Source organism: Euleptes europaea, chromosome 1, assembly GCF_029931775.1.
Source record: "Euleptes europaea isolate rEulEur1 chromosome 1, rEulEur1.hap1, whole genome shotgun sequence".
NCBI classification, from domain to species: domain Eukaryota; kingdom Metazoa; phylum Chordata; class Lepidosauria; order Squamata; family Sphaerodactylidae; genus Euleptes; species Euleptes europaea.
In genome coordinates, this window is record NC_079312.1 from 40,558,636 (window position 1) to 40,575,423 (window position 16,788).

At 45.1% G+C, this 16,788-nt stretch overlaps 1 protein-coding gene across 1 annotated transcript; it reads right to left on the reverse strand.

Moving 5' to 3' along the window:
* Positions 1-16,443, reverse strand: LMOD3 (leiomodin 3). The gene is made up of 3 exons (XM_056851040.1): positions 16,134-16,443; positions 4,735-6,102; positions 1-373 (listed from the first exon to the last, which is right to left on the reverse strand). The coding sequence occupies exons 1-3, from the start codon at positions 16,425-16,427 to the stop codon at positions 347-349; spliced, it is 1,689 nt and encodes a 562-aa protein (XP_056707018.1). The 5' UTR covers positions 16,428-16,443; the 3' UTR covers positions 1-346.
* Positions 16,444-16,788: the final 345 nt, after the last annotated feature.

Sequence of the window (16,788 nt, forward strand, 5' to 3'; positions counted from 1 at the left end):
GTGATAGTTCCAACAATGTTTACTGAAGGAAGCTATAAAAGTGGTAACATGCTTATTAATGGGTATAAAGTATCACTCTCCCCTCTCCACCCCCGGGAGCAATTAAAATTCGGTGAACTGGCGGAGTCTGGGAGGCAGCCCATGATTTCAGAGTGGATGAAAAACGTTCACCATGTATACTTGCGCTCTGCCTCTTTCGATCATCACTTCAACAGGAAGCATGCTTCACGCATTGTTCCCACACCTTTGTCTTCCACCTGAAGGAAACAGCCCCGAAATGATCTGAAGCAACACTTGCACAGTCTGTATATTTTTCAAGTTGTTTCCTTCAACTGAACGGGGTGTTTTACTCCAGCTCTTTGGGAACGGGCACCTGTGAAGGAAGGAACAACACCAAGAAATGTTAATTGTGAAAAGGGGAAGGGGGCTTTGCTCATACACCCACCTCCGAAAAAGAACCTCTTGTTAAAGCAAAACAGTTTAGTAAATGCAAAAGGAAATCCCAAGCTGGGGGGAAATGTTTTCAAATGATTTAATATTTGTGTTAAATATTTCTCCAGATACAAAATTTGAAGCACAAATGATATACAGCTATTGTCTGTGTATGGTGTGGTGGGGAGGGGGCTGAGACATCCTTGGAAGTCACTTTGTTGAAAGGAAAGTGCCTTCTCCCAGCAACGAACCCTTATTTTGTTGTAGGGAAAATGAGAATTTTTTCTGTCCCTGGTATAATACATTTCTATTCATGTAATGGCTTGGATCCAGCAGAGTGGTTTTTTTGGGTGTGTGTGTAAAAGGATTTCTGCCTGCATAGCATTATGTTCATGCCTTCCCCCACCCACAGCAGTCCCCAAATGTCACTTGAAATGCTATATTTTGGGGGCCATTTGGGGCTGCAATGGGAAGGTGAGAGGACGCCGGGAAATTGTGTTCTGTGGGCAGAAATATTTTGCCCTGAAGACACACTCTGCAATGATCAAATCAGTAAAGTTGCAAACTTTGGGGCCCCAATATGTGTCAATTTAAGGAAAGGCAGTATGGTATGGCATGATCGCGTCATCTCTTGGAAGCCAAGCAGGGTTGGCACTTGGATGGGGGACCACCAAGGAAGACCCTGATGAAAAAGTCGATAGCAGATCTCCTCCGCTTCTCGCTTACTTTGAAAGCCCCTTGCTGGGGTCACCATAAGTCAGTTGTGACTTGACGACACATAATACATATGTCTCACTTTGCATTGACATTCTATCTCATCTTCTGTCTTGTCTGCCATTCCATTGCCTGTTCACCAAGGCTGAAGAGACCTACTCTTCGCATTCTGCTTGACTACCTCCCCCTTCTCCATCAAAATAGCACTCCGAGGAGCTGTCCTCTTTGTCCTTATTTACATATGAAGGAGAATCAGGTTCTCAAAAGCTGGTGGTAGAATGGACCGTGCTGCTGAAGACTGCAGGTGGAGACTGCCTTTGTGAACATTACCCAACGTTCAATAAAACCCTCCATGTAATATTTATTTAAAATATTTATACACCCCATACTTCCTCTTGCCTCAAGGCAGCCTACAGCACTATATAAACTAGCGGAACGGGGAGATAAATTCTAGGCTGGCTCATATTCTGTTGCACTAGTTTTCTGTTTACAGGGAATACAGGCTGTTCTGGAGCAGCATTGGGGGGCATATTTTGGGCTGCAGCAAGAGGTGAAGGGGAGAAAGTCACCCTCTGTGAGCAGAAGTTGTTCTGTTTGTGGAAACTCCCCAGCAGATCCAAGCCTGTCCATACAGAAGCATTTAAAAGTGTGATCTCTCACTTTGTGTCCAAAGAGGTACGGTGTATTCTACCACCTCAGCATTCTGTCACCTCCTCATTTTGCTGTGTGGGCAGAGACATCTGCAAGAAAACATCTACTTTTATCAGTTTGGCTCTGTAGTGCCAGGCAGGAAGGTTGCCCTAATATAATGGAAGAAGACCGTAAAGATACAGCATCTTGAGCCCCGAGAAAACCTGGCCCATGTTTGTGACCCCAGCTGTATCTGTGCCAGCTGTGCAGATGGATTAGAGACTAGTGTGGATATATACATGATTTATGGGAAGTAGACATCCAGGAACATCATCTCTGCCTCCCCATCACCAACAGCCAAAAGCTCCATATAGAAATTCCCTGAGATTGACAAAGGTGGCATGTTTATAAATGCTCCTCAATGTGGCATCCTGTGATTGAAGGATCTCCCTATGATATAAAGAAGATTTCAAGGAGATATACTGCTTGGAAGCCACAATTCAGTCAATGGTATAAAATATGTAAAAGAAAGAAAAACATAAAACGATAGACTGGGGTGTTGAGCTCAATTGTTATGAGGGCTGGATATGACGTAAATGTCACTTGGTCAGGCCATGCCTCACCAGCCTAGATTAAGAGTGTGTGGGGTGGCTGCCTCAGCTGACTTGTGGGCCGGATCCAGCCCTCGGACCTTGTGTTTAACACCCCTGCTATAGACATTATCAAATAAAATGTTCTTGTGCTACCCAGATGGTTTGTCCATTAGAGCCGCACCAAATCAAAACGAGAAATTTTGAAACTCGTTCTAATTTATATGTTATCATTTTTCCTGAGCAGGGAATTAGTTCAGGCATCTTAATAAAGAGAACTGCTAGTATCTATGATGCAAATTTCTTGATTTTCAGCCTTGGAAAATTATTTCTCGACTCCTGAGGAAGACCCAATGTATCATAAATGCTATGGGTGACCTCAATGATTAACAGGTGCATCACACTGGACTTGATCCGAGTACAAGTATCTATGGAATGTATAGCATCCTAAGGACAGAGATCTAGTGTGGACCAGCTTGTTCGGTAGACAGCTGCCCAGCTGTGTAATTGAGAGGAGGGATTTGTTGGGAAATGCACCCCATAGCTTACAGTGCACTCAATGGCTGACATTTGAGATTCCGCACTGAAGGCCAGAAGGTTTTTTTAAAAAACGCTCCTCAAGTAGAGTGACTGGAGGAGGGAAGATAAAAATGAAATTGTGAAGCTGATGACTTTGGTGTAAATGTAGTATGTGCGCTCATGCTGGGATCACACCTTCACTCACAGTATCGAGATGATTAAAATGTGACAAAAAGGTAGATTGGTCCCTTTCATTCTAAGAACACAGGTATCTTGGCATACCAGTAGTTCTAAAATTGATAGTGATAGTATCAAAAAAAACAACAACCCTTTGATGGACTCATCCAGAAAGCCATCATTTCATGAATGAACTGATGTTTGAGAAGAAAGGGGTCATTGAATCCTGAGCATACCCTGATTCTTTTTCCATTCCTCTCTTCTACCATCCCTTTAGCACCTTATGTTGGTGAGCAAGAGTATGCTTGCAGAAGAGACAAAGCTTCAGTCCAGATTAAGTATTGCTATGCACCAGGGTCCAGGGGTGTAAGGAACATACTCCTGTCATTAAGATTACATTAACATTATTACATCATCACACAAACTCCTGTTTGAGGAGTTTCCAATGTGGTGGTTATCTTCTACAACAACAAATGAAATTTATCTAAGCGGCCAACAACAACAACAAAGCGTTGAACCTACAGATCCAATGTTTCTAAACATGCCATTACAACAGTGCTGAATAACCACTGAGTTTGCAAACCTCAGTTTAGTGCAGTGGTCAAGACCCAGGTCCCACCAAGCACAGGACCCAATGAGCTGCAAGCAGCATACAGGAAACCATGCGACATTTCAGTCACATGACAGGAAGGGGGAAGCTAGGGTTATGGCCTCACTGGTGAAGGCAGGCAGTAGGCCAAGAAAAAACTGGAACACAAGAGAAGCACCAGGAGGTGTACCATAGTGAGAAATGAGCCAGGCGTTAGATCCACGGAGGAATCCTCTTGGACCACTGAGTCACCTCAGCTCACCATTCTGTTGCTTTTCTCAGCAGGTATGCAAAAAGAGGCTGGAGGCATGGCTTGCTATTAGTGCATGGATGCTAACACTGTGTGTGTGTAAAGTGCCGTCAAGTCACAGCCAACTTGTGGCGACCCCTTTTTGGGGTTTTCATGGCAAGAGACTAATAGAGGTGGTTTGGCAGTGCCTTCCTCTGCACAGCAACCCTGGTATTCCTTGGTGGTCCCCCATCCAAATACTAACCAGGGCTGACCCTGCTTAGCTTCTGAGATCTGACGAGATCAGGCTAGCCTGGGCCATCCAGGTCAGGGCAGGCTAATGCTAGGTCTTTCCAAAAAGCAGCAAAAGATGCCAGCTCTATAGATACTTGCAATCCAGAAGGTGGTACTCCAAGATGTCACTTATTTAGTGGGATAAACATCCCAGGCTACTCAGACTGGCAGTGGCTCTCCATGGTCTTAGTCCTACTATTACACATTCTTTAACTGGAGATGCCAAGGATGATCCCTTTTTACATGTAAAGTATGGGTTCTTTCCTTAAATGTCTGTAGTTTATCTCATACTGCAGCAGTTCTTTATTCTAACAATATTATCTGCTTATTTTGAAAACAGTAATATTCATAGAGAGGTGACGTATTCGAAAATCTATATTTACGTAATATTGACATCAGTGCACAAATAAGACTACTTATATTCTTTACAAGCCACAGTGCCTTTACAACATACAATTGTTGCAACACTCACATCCTTTAATTTGAAATGAATAATACCCTAAACTGAGATTCCTGGGATTGCAACATTTTCCTAATGTTTCCCTGTTCTAGGTACTTACCGGTTTAAGATAAGCTACATTGCTCTGACGGATAGCATTCAGCAGCTTATCTCGAGGGGTTTCTTCTACCAGAGGAGGTGGCCGCCTTCTCGGAATAGGTTTAAGTGTCTTGATCACGTCTTTGAGATTGGTTTTTTCAGCTGGCTCCACATATTGTTCTATAGTGGGTTTGCGCTGGATTCTCTTGAGCTTCACAATTTTGAAAGAGGGTGGATCATCGCTCTTTTCTTGTTCAGGGGCTGGCTTTCTTCCAGGTTCTTTTTTTCTAGTAACAGTTGGGACTGGTGACTTTGGAGGCTGCATGGGTGGGGGCACCACTGAAGAGGGCATTGGCCCACCTAACATCTCCCACATCCCAGGAGGCAACCCAAGTCCATTCTCTAGCATGGCTATTAGCTCCCTCTGCTCTTTCAACTGTTGCTGCTTTTGTTCGTCGATTCTTTTTTGTCTCTGTTTATCAAGGTTTCTGCTGAGAAGATTGGTAACCACCATCCTGGGACCGGGAAGTTCAAAATGATAGCCAATCTTCAGTAGCGTTGGGTTCGCTTTCAGTAGTCTAGCAATTTCCATTTCTGCTTGGTGGCCCAACATACTTCTCTGGTTGTGAAAACGTAGCTCGGTCAGCTTCTCATTGTATTGCAAGCACCTCATAATGGCCACAATTCCTTTGCCTGAGATGAAATTGGATTCGATGTTCAAAGTAGTGATGTTCCTGTTTTCACGCAGCATGTTGGCTAAGGCGAAAGCAACGTTGTCATCGGCCCCCACATTGGCTAAACTGAATGTTTTGATATTCTTGTTCTTTTTCATGGCATTGACAAAGTCTACCAGCATTTCCTTGGGGATGTTCTCAATGTTGTTCAAGTTGAGTTCTGTCATGCTTGGATCATTCTTCCGGACTTTTCTCAGGCTCTCATCTAAATTAGTTTGATTTCCTGAAGGCCTTGCACTTAACTTTATAAAACTAGTATCTAGAGCTAATTTTTGGGGAATATTTAACTTTGATGGTTTCTTTTCATTGTTTTCTTCTTTTTCAGGAGTTTCCCTTGATTCTGTGCTTCTGCTATCCTCTTCATCATATGGTTTCTTTGTTTCCAGATCTTCCTTATCATTTCCATTCTCTTTATTTTCTTCTTCCTCCTTTTCTCCTTCCTCCTCCTCTTCTTCCTCCTCTTCCTCCTCCTCTTCCTCCTCCTCCTCCTCCTCCTTATAGTCGCTCACATCGCTATTTGTTTCCCCTGTGTCCAGTTCAGTGGGCTGTTCATATCCATAGCCTTCATTTTTTTCCATATCTGTGGTGCCATTGGCCATTTCATTCTTGTTGTCAAAATCTGTTACATTTTCTTCAGACCTTTCTCCAGTGAGTCTCTGCAGAAAACAAAATGCTAAGAGCTGAAATAATTTAAATAGTTTTACCACATCATTTAGATAAAGTTCACAAAGTTGATGTAACACATCGTGTCACTGAACTAATTTGAAGGGTGAGAGGGCCTCCAGAAAACTATCCGGTTCAGCTTCACTTCCAATTATTTGTTTATTCATTTACATCAATAAACACCATACCCTGACTGTGCAGGGTAGGTAAAGGTACAGAAGAAGAAGAAGAGTTAGTTTTTCTCTACTGAAAGGAGTCTCAAAGTGGCTTATAATCACCTTCCCTTCTCCCCTCCCACAACAGACTCCCTGTGAGGTAGGTGGGGCTGAGAGAACTCTGAGAGAACTGTGACTAGCCCAGCAGGCTTCATGTGGAGGAGCGCGGAATCAAACCTGGTTCTCCAGATAAGAGTCCACTGCTCTTAACCCCTACACCACAAGTCCGAAGAGTAATTGTTTTATGTCCTGAAGGCTCGTGATAGCTCTCAAAGGAGGGGCAACTGGGGAACGAAAGACACGCATAAACCTGTTGCATTTACTTTCAGGTTCTCACCCACCCACACAAGTCCTGAGCTAAGCCCACATCAGGCAACTCTCCCAACACTTCTGGTTTGCAAGTAAAATACTGAACTTGGCCAGGTGTGCTGTCCTTGCCATGGCTCCCTGTCCCACTGGTCTGTTTTGAGCAAAACTGCCTTCTAGCTGAAGAGCAACGAGAAGCTGATCTCCATGACCGTTTCTCTCTCAGAGATAGTAAATGGACACTGTTGACAAAGAATTTGGGTTGTTTGACATTCAGTTATATCACTTAGTTCACTCATTCAGCTGTGAGAGAGGCCATCTCTGCATTAGATATTATGTTTGAGGTGATATGAAAACTATTTGGGGGTCTTTGATGGCTTTGGGTTGCACGGGCTAAGTCCTCGTTTGATTTTGTAATCAAACACTGAGTCAGACTATTGCTCCACCAAGTTCAGTACTGTCTACACCAATCAGCAACAGCTCTCCGTGATCTTAAGCAGAACTTTGCCAATGGGTTGGATTCACCAGAAGAGTTCATGGAAAGTGTTGGCAGAATGGATCGTCACCATTCCCTGAGCAGTCTGTTGTTTGTCCTGAAAACCTACATGTGGGTTGGAAGAGCCTCAAATGCAAAATGCACTACAGAACAGGGATTGCAGAGACCAAGGGGAAACACTAGTGTCAGAAAAGTGGGGAAGCGAGGTAATTTTACTTGATTCCCCCTCATCCCCCCCTCCTGCAGTCCCTCATCCTGTAGCAACTTGCTTTCAAGGCTCCCCCAGTCCTCAGATTGGAGTTTTAGGACAAATGACAGGCTGCTAAGGGAAGAGAAAGGCATATCCACACCACCAACACCTCTGTTGATCCAACCCTGGGTTGATCCAACCCTGTTTGCTACCTGTGATCCTTTTGAATGGTAGGTATCAGAAATTAAACCTGGAAACTTCTGCATTCAAAGCATGTGCTTTCCCACTAAGCCATATCTCTGAACACTGAACACATGAATCAGACCATGGCTCTCTCAAGGCCAGTATTGTCTAATCTGACTGGCAGTGGCTTTCCAGGGTCTCAGGTTGAGGTCTTTCACATTACCTACAACCTGACCATTTTATCTGGAGATGCCACATATTGAACCTGGGATCTTCTGTACACTAAGCGGACACTTTATCCCCTGCCACATCCCTGCCCCACTGTTTCTCTACAGTCACTGAGTATTAATCATGCAGGCAGGAATTCACCCTTAAGCGAGGAAGGAATGATGGAGACCTTCAGTCTGTGCTTTCTCTTGTGTGTGTGTTAAGTGCCGTCAAGTTGCTTCCGACTCATGGCTGCCCTATGAATCAATGTCCTCCAAAACGTCCTATCTTTAACAACCTTGCTCAGGTCTTGCAAACTGAGGGCCGTGGCTTCCTTTACAGAGTCAATCCACCTCATGTTGGGCCTTCCTCTTTTCCTGCTGCCTTTGACTTTTCCTAGCATGATTGTCTTTTCCAGTGACTCTTGTCTTCTCATAACGTGACCAAAGTATAAAGTTTAGTCATTTTAGCTTCTAGGGTCAGTTCAGGCTTGATTTAATCTACAACCCACTTATTTGTTTTTTGGCCGTCCATGGTATCTGTAACTAGGGTTGCCAGGTCCCTCTTCACAACCGGCAGGAGATTTTGGGGGCAGAGCCTGAAGAGGGAGGGGTTTGGGGAGGGGAGGGACTTCAATGCCATAGAGTTCAATTGCCAAAGTGGCCATTTTTCTCCAGGTGATCTGATCTCTATTGGCTGGAGATCACTTGAATTAGCAGGAGATCTTCTGCTACTACCTGGCAGTTGGCAACCCTATCTGTAACCCTCTCCTCCAACACTGCTTTCACTGAATGTTACGTTATATCTATTAGCATGTTCATCTCATGGACATGCTAAAACCCCAATGTTCATGGAGGGAAAATATCTGGGAAGATGTTTGTTTTCCTGTAATGTATAAACTTGTTCTTAAGAGCATTTGCTAAGCCTGGTACTAAGTTAAAAAAAATAATGGTGCAAGGGCAAATCATGATTTAACCTTGGTGACCATTCAGATGGGTGCTTTTCCTTTTCCTTTTCCCAAGTCTCAGCTTGTTTGTTGCAAAGAGAGACTGTTATAATTATCGGTGAATTGAACTGTAGCACTTTCCCTGAGCCAGCGTGGTGTAGTGGTTAAGAGCGGCAGATTCTAATCTGGAGAATTGGGTTCAATTCTCCACTCCTCCACAGGAAGCCTGCTGGGTGACCTTGGGCCAGTCACAGTTCTCTCTCAGAACTCTCTCAGCCCACCCACAGGCAGGCAATGGCAAACCACCTCTGAAAGTCTCTTGCCTTGAAAACCCCATAGGGGTTGCCATAAGATGGCTGCAACTTGAAGATACTTTACGCACACACACACACACACACACACTTTCTTTGAAGATTCATTTAAACTCGGACTCATTTTGACTTGGTTGGCCTAGCACTGTTCCCCATTAAAGCCAGTTTAGCCCCACAGAGAGAAACAGGTTGCTTCATTTACAGTTAGGGAGGCCTGATTCGATCATCATCATACAACTCCTAGCCATAATCATTTGGAGGCACTCATGATTTACTTAAATCTATATTCTTTCTTTGTACTTACAACAGGTTTTTATTTTATTCCTTCCTCTCCCCTGTGTTTCACACATCACTAGGGTTGCCAGGTCCCTCTTCGCCATCGGGGCGGAGGGACTTCAAAGCCATAAGAGTCCAATTGCCAAAGCGGCCATTTTCTCCAGGTGAACTGATCTCAATCGGCTGGAGATCAGTTGTAATAGCAGGAGATCTCCAGCTAGTACCTGGAGGTTGGCAACCCTACATATCACTTCTGATCCATTGTAGGGCAGCTTGAAATATGACCAGCACATTTATTTCTATTTCTTTCCCACTGTAGCCCAAGGGCTTAGAGTTGGCTACAATATACCCTTATTTCATTTTTCCTCACCACACAGGCTTCACTCCCAAAATCTCCAGGTATTTCCCAACCTGGAGCTGACGACCCTAATTATACCCCATTGAAGTCCCTCCCCTCCCCAAACCCCAACTTCCTTAGGCTCCACCTCCAAAATCTCCAAATATTTCCCAATCTGGAGCTGCCTAAGCTCACAGAATCAGCCTTGCTATCAAGTGGCCATCTAGTCTCTGCTTAAAAACCTCCAAAGAAGGACAGCCCACCACCTCCTGAGAAGGCCCCTTCCACTGAGGAACCACTCTGTGAGGAAGTTCTTCCTAACATTTAGCTGAAAACATTTGACTTAATTTCAACCCGTCGGTTCTGGTCAAACTTTCTGGCGCAACAGAGAACATCCCATTCCTCTACTGTGTTCCGTTCTTCCAGATACTGCCCCATTTCAAGAAATAACTATTATTTAAGAATGGCATCAATTGCACACACCCACACAGTGGTTCTTCAAGTGCAGGCCATTACAGCAGGTCAGTGGTTGAGGGTTCTCCCCCCTTTTTTACAGCTGTTAGAAGGCTGGGAACCATCATAGCACATGTGATTTAGTTAAAAGAACAGTAAAGCTGGGATGTTCTGTGCTTACATAACAATACATTACTTTTTACAGTTATATATAGGGCTCATTTGGAAGAATTATCCGATTCAGTCAGATGCCAAGGCAGCAAAATAGCTAAGACAGCTAAGCATTTACTAACAGTGAGGGGAAAAAGTATTTGATCCCCTGCTGAATTTGCCCGTTTGCCCTCTGACGAAGAAATGACCAGTCCATAATTTTAATGGTAGGTTTATTGTAGCTGTGAGAGACAGAATAACAACAGGAAAACCCCCAGAAACCCAGAAGACAAAAGTCAGAGATTAATGTGCATTATAATGAGTGAAATAAGTATTTGATCCCCTATCAACCAGCCAGATTAGGGTTAGTGTTAGGGTTCTGCTGTCGACAGAAGCAATCAATCCATCAGATTCCAAACTAGCCACCATGACCAAGACCAAAGAGCTGTCCAAGGATGTCAGGGACAAGATTGTAGACCTGCACAAGGCTGGACAGGGCTACAAGACTATTGCCAAGCAGCTTGGTGAGAAGGTGACAACCCTAACCCTAACTGTCAACCTCCCTCGGTCTGGAGCTCCATGCAAGATCTCATCTCATGGAGTTGCAATGATCATGAGAACGGTGATGAAGCAGCCCAGAACTACACAGGGGGAACTTGTCAATGATCTCAGGGCAGCTGGGACCATAGTCACCATGAAAACAGTTGGTAACACACTACACTGTGAAGGACTGAGATCTTGCAGAGCCCACAAGGTCCCCTTGCTCAAGACAGCACATGTACAGGCCCGTCTGCAGTTTGCCAATGCACATCTGAATGACCCAGAGGAGAACTGGGTGAAAGTGTTGTGGTCAGATGAGACCAAAATCGAACTCTTTGGCATCAACTCAACTCGCCGTGTTTGGAGGAGGAGGAATGCTGCCTATGACCCCAAGAACACCATTCCCACCGTCAAACATGGAGGGGGACATATTATGCTTTGGGGGTGTTTTTCTGCTAAGGGGACAGGACACCTTCACCGCATCGAAGGGACGATGGACAGGACCATGTATCGTCAAATCTTGGGTGAGCACCTCTTCCCTCAGCCAGGGCATTGAAAATGGGTCGAGGATGGGTATTCCAGCATGACAATGACCCAAAACACATGGCCAAGGCAACAAAGGAGTGGCTCAAGAAGAAGCACATTAAGGTCCTGGGGTGGCTTAGCCAGTCTCCAGACCTTAATCCCATCGAAAATCTGTGGAGGGAGCTGAAGGTTCGAGTAGCTACACATCAGCCTCGAAATCTTACTGACTTGGAGAGGATCTGCAAAGAGGAGTGGGACAAAATACCTCCTGAGATGTGTGCAAACCTGGTGGTCACCTACAAGAAACGTCTGACCTCTGTAATTGCCAACAAGGGTTTTGCCACCAAGTACTAAGTCATCTTTTGCAAAGGGATCAAATACTTATTTCACTCATACTGCACATCAGTCTCTGGGTTTCTGGGGTTTTTCCTGTTGTTGTTCTGTCTCTCACAGCTACAATAAACCTACCATTAAAATTATAGACTGGTCATTTCTTCATCGGAGGGCAAACAGGCAAATTTAGCAGGGGATCAAATACTTTTTCCCCTCACTGTAGCTTTGCCAGAATATCAGCCTGAGGCAAAACAGGTAAGGTTGTGGAACCCTAATTCTAATTCTTGCTATTTCTTCTTCCTTGTTTCACTAAGTCTGTTTTCTGTCTAATGGAGAACTGGATTATTTTCCCCACCCCTACACATGAAGCTAGCCGGGTGACCTTGGGCTAGTCACACTCTCTCAGCTCCACCTACCTCACAGGGTGTCTGTTGTGGGGAGGGGAAGGGAAGGAGATTGTAAGCCGGTTTGATTCTTAAGTGGTAGAGAAAGTCAGCATATAAAAACCAACTCTTCTTCCCTTTCCCTCTTTGAGAATTACTGTCTCTAACAAACTTTTCCCCTGACCTCTCTACACACTCACCTGGCCTACTCTTCCAGTTATATGTGATTTTCTATTGCATCCTTAATGTCCACTGGCTAATGGCTGACTTCTAGGATTACCAACTCCAGGTTGGGAACTTCCTAGAAGTTTGGGGGTAGAGCCTGGGGAAGGCAGAGTTCAGTGAGAGACGGGAGCTCAGTGGGGATGTGATACCATAGATTCCATCCTCCGAAGCTGCCATTTTCTCCAGGGAAACTGATCTCTGTAGTCCGGAGATCCACTGAGATAGATCACGATGAGTAACCATGTTAGGCTGTCTGTAGCAGTGGAGAAGAGCAAGAGTCCAGTAGCACCTTAAAGACTAACTTCATTTCTGGCAGGGTATGAGCTTTCGTGAGTCACAGCTCACTTCTTCAGATCCATTATAATTCCAGGAGAACTCCAGGCCTAGAGATTGGCAATCCTATGTGACTTCCCTTCTTCTGTAGGGGGCTCCTGTGAGGCAGGTTCTCTCCATATCTTGTCCTTCAGGGCAGTCAGGGACCACATAACTTCTATGCAGTCTTGCCACTACACAGTCAGTGTGGTGTAGTGGGTGTCGGAGTAGATGCTGGGAGGTCCAGGTTCAAACTGCCACTCTGCAATGAAGCTTGCTGGGTGACCAATTGACTGGTCACATTCTCCCAGCCTTGCCTTTCTCAGAGGAGCCTTCCACAGAAGTATACACGTGCAGTCTATGTCTCTGTGATTTGGTTACACAGAGAGACAGTGACCAGCCTAGGTCAGGGTGGTCACCCAATGCTCGGATCCATGCCCCATGCTTCGCCAATGCTCCATCTGCTGTAACCAATAAAGCTGTGGCCTTTGTTAACCTACTACTTTGTGTTATTGTATTCATTACCTCTCCGTAGGGTTGCCATGTGCCCTGTGATGGCGGGTAAAACCCCGCCAATCCACCGGGCTGCCCGCCGACCACCTGAGGGCCGGTGGGCAATGCAAGCACGCACACCTGCACGACGCACCCCGGGTTTTACCCAGAAGTGACGCGGATGTTCTAGCAACCTCCGCCGAAATTCTATGGAAACCATAGAGTTCTGGCAGAGATTGATAGAGCGTCTGCGTCGCTTCCGAGTAAACCCAGAAGTGACGTAGGCGGGTCACGCGTGCGCATTGTGTGGGTCACGTGTGCACATTGCGCGCTGCTGAAGAACTCCCACCGGTGGAGCAAAGGGACCTTGTAAGACTACCTCTCCCTAATTTCTGCTGTGGTGCTGCTCCTGCTCTTAGAACCGCAAACGTGTGTAGGCTATGGTCTTTTATGCATGGCTATTTCACTCGCCGTCACCCTTCCGATGACTTTGGGTCTTTGTGTTGATTATGCATGCCGTTTTCTACCGTGAGAGGTTGCCTCGCTCTCTCCCTGCCTTTCCCTGCATTTTGTCTGCGTTTTCAAATTTGAGATAAAACAGGTTTCTGAAAACCAGAACAAAACACGGGGAAATGCAGGGGGAGAGCAAGGTGACCTCTGAAAGTCAGAAATGGCATCCATAATCAACACAAAGACCAGAAGTAGTCAGAGGGTTGACAGTAAGTGAAACAGACATGCATAAAAGGCCTATGTCTCTGTGGTTTGGTTACAAGGATAGTGACTAGCCTAGGTCACCCAGCGAGTTTCATGGCTAAGTGGAGATTTGAACTCTTTCTTACCAGTCTCAGTCTGACCACTGTCTCCCATGCAGCCCTTTAAGCCAGCGATGCCTCTCCTTTCAAGCAACCCTTTCCCCCTGATTTGATTGTTTGTAGTTCATCGGAGGCTGTGCTTACAATTTCATGCCTCCTGGCCTGGTATCAGGGGGTGGGCACTGTCCCTAGAATTTCCTGGCCTCACTATTCCTTCTAGGCTGCTGCTGTCTGTCCTCTTTAAAAGAACAAGTGGTGAGAAAACAAGAAGGAGCATCTACTTCTAGTTGCTTCATTTGCTCCCTCTGGGTGGCAGTATGCCTGGGCCCACTTGGAGTATAGGCCAAGAGGAAGCGCACCAGCCATTTTACGATGGCCTGTTCCTGGGCCCACTTGGAGAGGTAAGCTTCACTGAGGATACGTTGCCCACAAGCCCCCCAATATCTAGATCTCTCACAGCATGTCTCAATGGCACTGGGCTTTGACGTACATGTTGTCCGTGTACAGCAGCATAGTTGTATTACACAGGCACAAGTAGGGTTGCCAACCTCCAGGTGGTAGCTAGAGATCTCCCAATATTACAACTGATCTCTCCAAACTTCAGGTTCCACCCCTCAAACTCTCCAGGTATTTCCCAACCTGGCAACCCTAGGCACAAGGGAAGCAATGGCACAGCAGCACTGATGGTTTCTACTATACTATTGCTTGTGTGGGTCCCAAATCTGTGGGTCCCAAATCTGGTGCAACGTGTTCTCTTACTGGTGTGTAGACCCCCACAACTGATCCTATGAGCTGTAGTGCTGGCCCAGCAACTCATAGAAGTGGCTCATAAGACAATCATATTCAAACTCATGAAACCGTAAACCTTGAAAAAAGCTAGTTGAGTAGAACTAGGTATGTCTATATGAGCCCTCTGTCCATTTAAGATGTAAGATAGAGCCATAGTCCCAAGGCCCACTAAGCACGGGACTCACTGAAATGCAAACACATGACAGGAAATCATGTGTCAGAAACATGTGAGAGAAAGAAGGGGGGCAGAGTTATGACCTCCCTGGGTTCAAGGCCTGTATCGTGAGCATTAGACCTAGACAGTCAAGGACAGGAAATGCGCCAGACACCAAGACTTACCATAGTGAGGAAGCAAAGGGTGAAAGCCACTGAGTGACCTCACCTCTCCATCCTGCTGCTCCTCTAAGCAGCACACAAAGATAGGCAGGAGGTGTGTCATCCTTGCTTTCTACTCATGTCCCCCCAAAAGCACCAACATAATGGCAGTTCCGTAATGGCTAGCAATCTACTAAGTGGTTCTTTGTGACACACCTGCAGATTCTGACACATGAGTTGAAGACCGCTGGTTTAAACGGACAGGTATATTTGGTTAGGTCATGAAGCAGGGCCCCCAGGCAAAGATTCACTCTGAGGGCCCCACACATTTTTGGTCCTTTTCACATTTAGAAGAACACAGACAAGATGTTTGATTAGAACATGTATGTTGCCCCTATCCCCCCCCCAAAGTATCCTGCCTGGATTCATGAACCCCAATGTGACTCAGGCCTCTGAAATTTTGTATCCCCTCACCCCTAGGTTTGCCAGGTCCTTCTTCACCATTGGTGAGAGGTTTTTGGGGTGGAGCCTGAGGAGGGCGGGGTTTGGGGAGGGGAGGGACTTCAGTGCTATAGAGTCCAATGGCCAAAGTGGCCATTTTCTCCAGGTGAACTGATCTCTATTGGCTGGAGATCAGTTGTAATAGCAGGAGATCTCCAGCTAGTACCTGAAGCTTGGCAACCCTACTCACCCCTCCAACTATTGGTATCCCTGTTGGCTCTTTATTAGGCAACTCCCTCCCCAAGAAGGCCCACCTGAACCTGTCTCTGCCTACATTTAAAAAAAAAAAACTTGCAAGGCAATTCCTTTTCAGGAAGACCTCTTTTGTGGAATGTAACTAACAATTACACATCCTCTTGTTTTAGCTGTGACACACGCCATGTTATCAGACTGAATATTTTCCCTTTACGAATGATTTCATAACATCAGCACTTTAATTTTGTAAGAAGATTGATTCATGTTAAGAAACCTAATGACATTTCTTCACTAAGATAAATTACGGAGTGTTTTCCATTCAAATCCATGCATCTCATCCGGAAGTACCAGATCAAGAATTGTAGAATAAAATCCCTGAAGACCTCTTAAATACGATAAGGCAGTTTGTAACATCAGTATGTTTTCATTTAAAAAGGGGAAATGACTGATTGCCCTAAAAAGTCATTTTAATGTATATAAAGAGTACAATGTTAAACGTTCAGAATACTCAATGGTATTTCCAGCCACTTACCTCTGATGGTAAAAGCGTGACTGGGACCCTCTCATCCTCATGCATACGCTTCGATTCCTTCTGCCAATATAGATAGTCAACAAGGGATCTGTGATCAAAATTTCCTGTTGGGGTTTTTTCAGTCTGATCTCGCTGTATCATTCCAACTGGCACTTGAGGGTCTGGAGCCATGACTTCCATTTCACTCTGTAGTTCCCTCAGTTCTTCAGGGGACAGGTTTGCTAAAATTTCGTCTTCATCTAGCTCCTCAGAATAAATCTCTTCTTGATCCGAGTTTTGGCTGAATTCAGACATTTTCTTTTCTTTTCTTTTTTAAAAAGAACCTAAAGACAATTTAAAACAACAACAACAAGAACACCAACAACCAGAACGGGTGAAAGTAGAGTATTTCTACAGTTCTCTGAAATCCACAACAGCCATCTGTGCTATTTGTCAGAACTTATAACCCAACTCGGTCTTAGAAGATACTCATGGAAGAGTGAGTGAGACCGAAGCATATGGTAAATCTATATTAAGCAGTGCTGGCTAGATAAAGAGAATTTATGGAGATGCTGCCATGTTCTGTTTTCAGCTGCTTGTGTCAGCTGTGTAAGCTTGTCTGACATTTCAGTACAGCTGCTGCTCTGTAGTGTCTTCCTGATAACTTTTGAGAGGA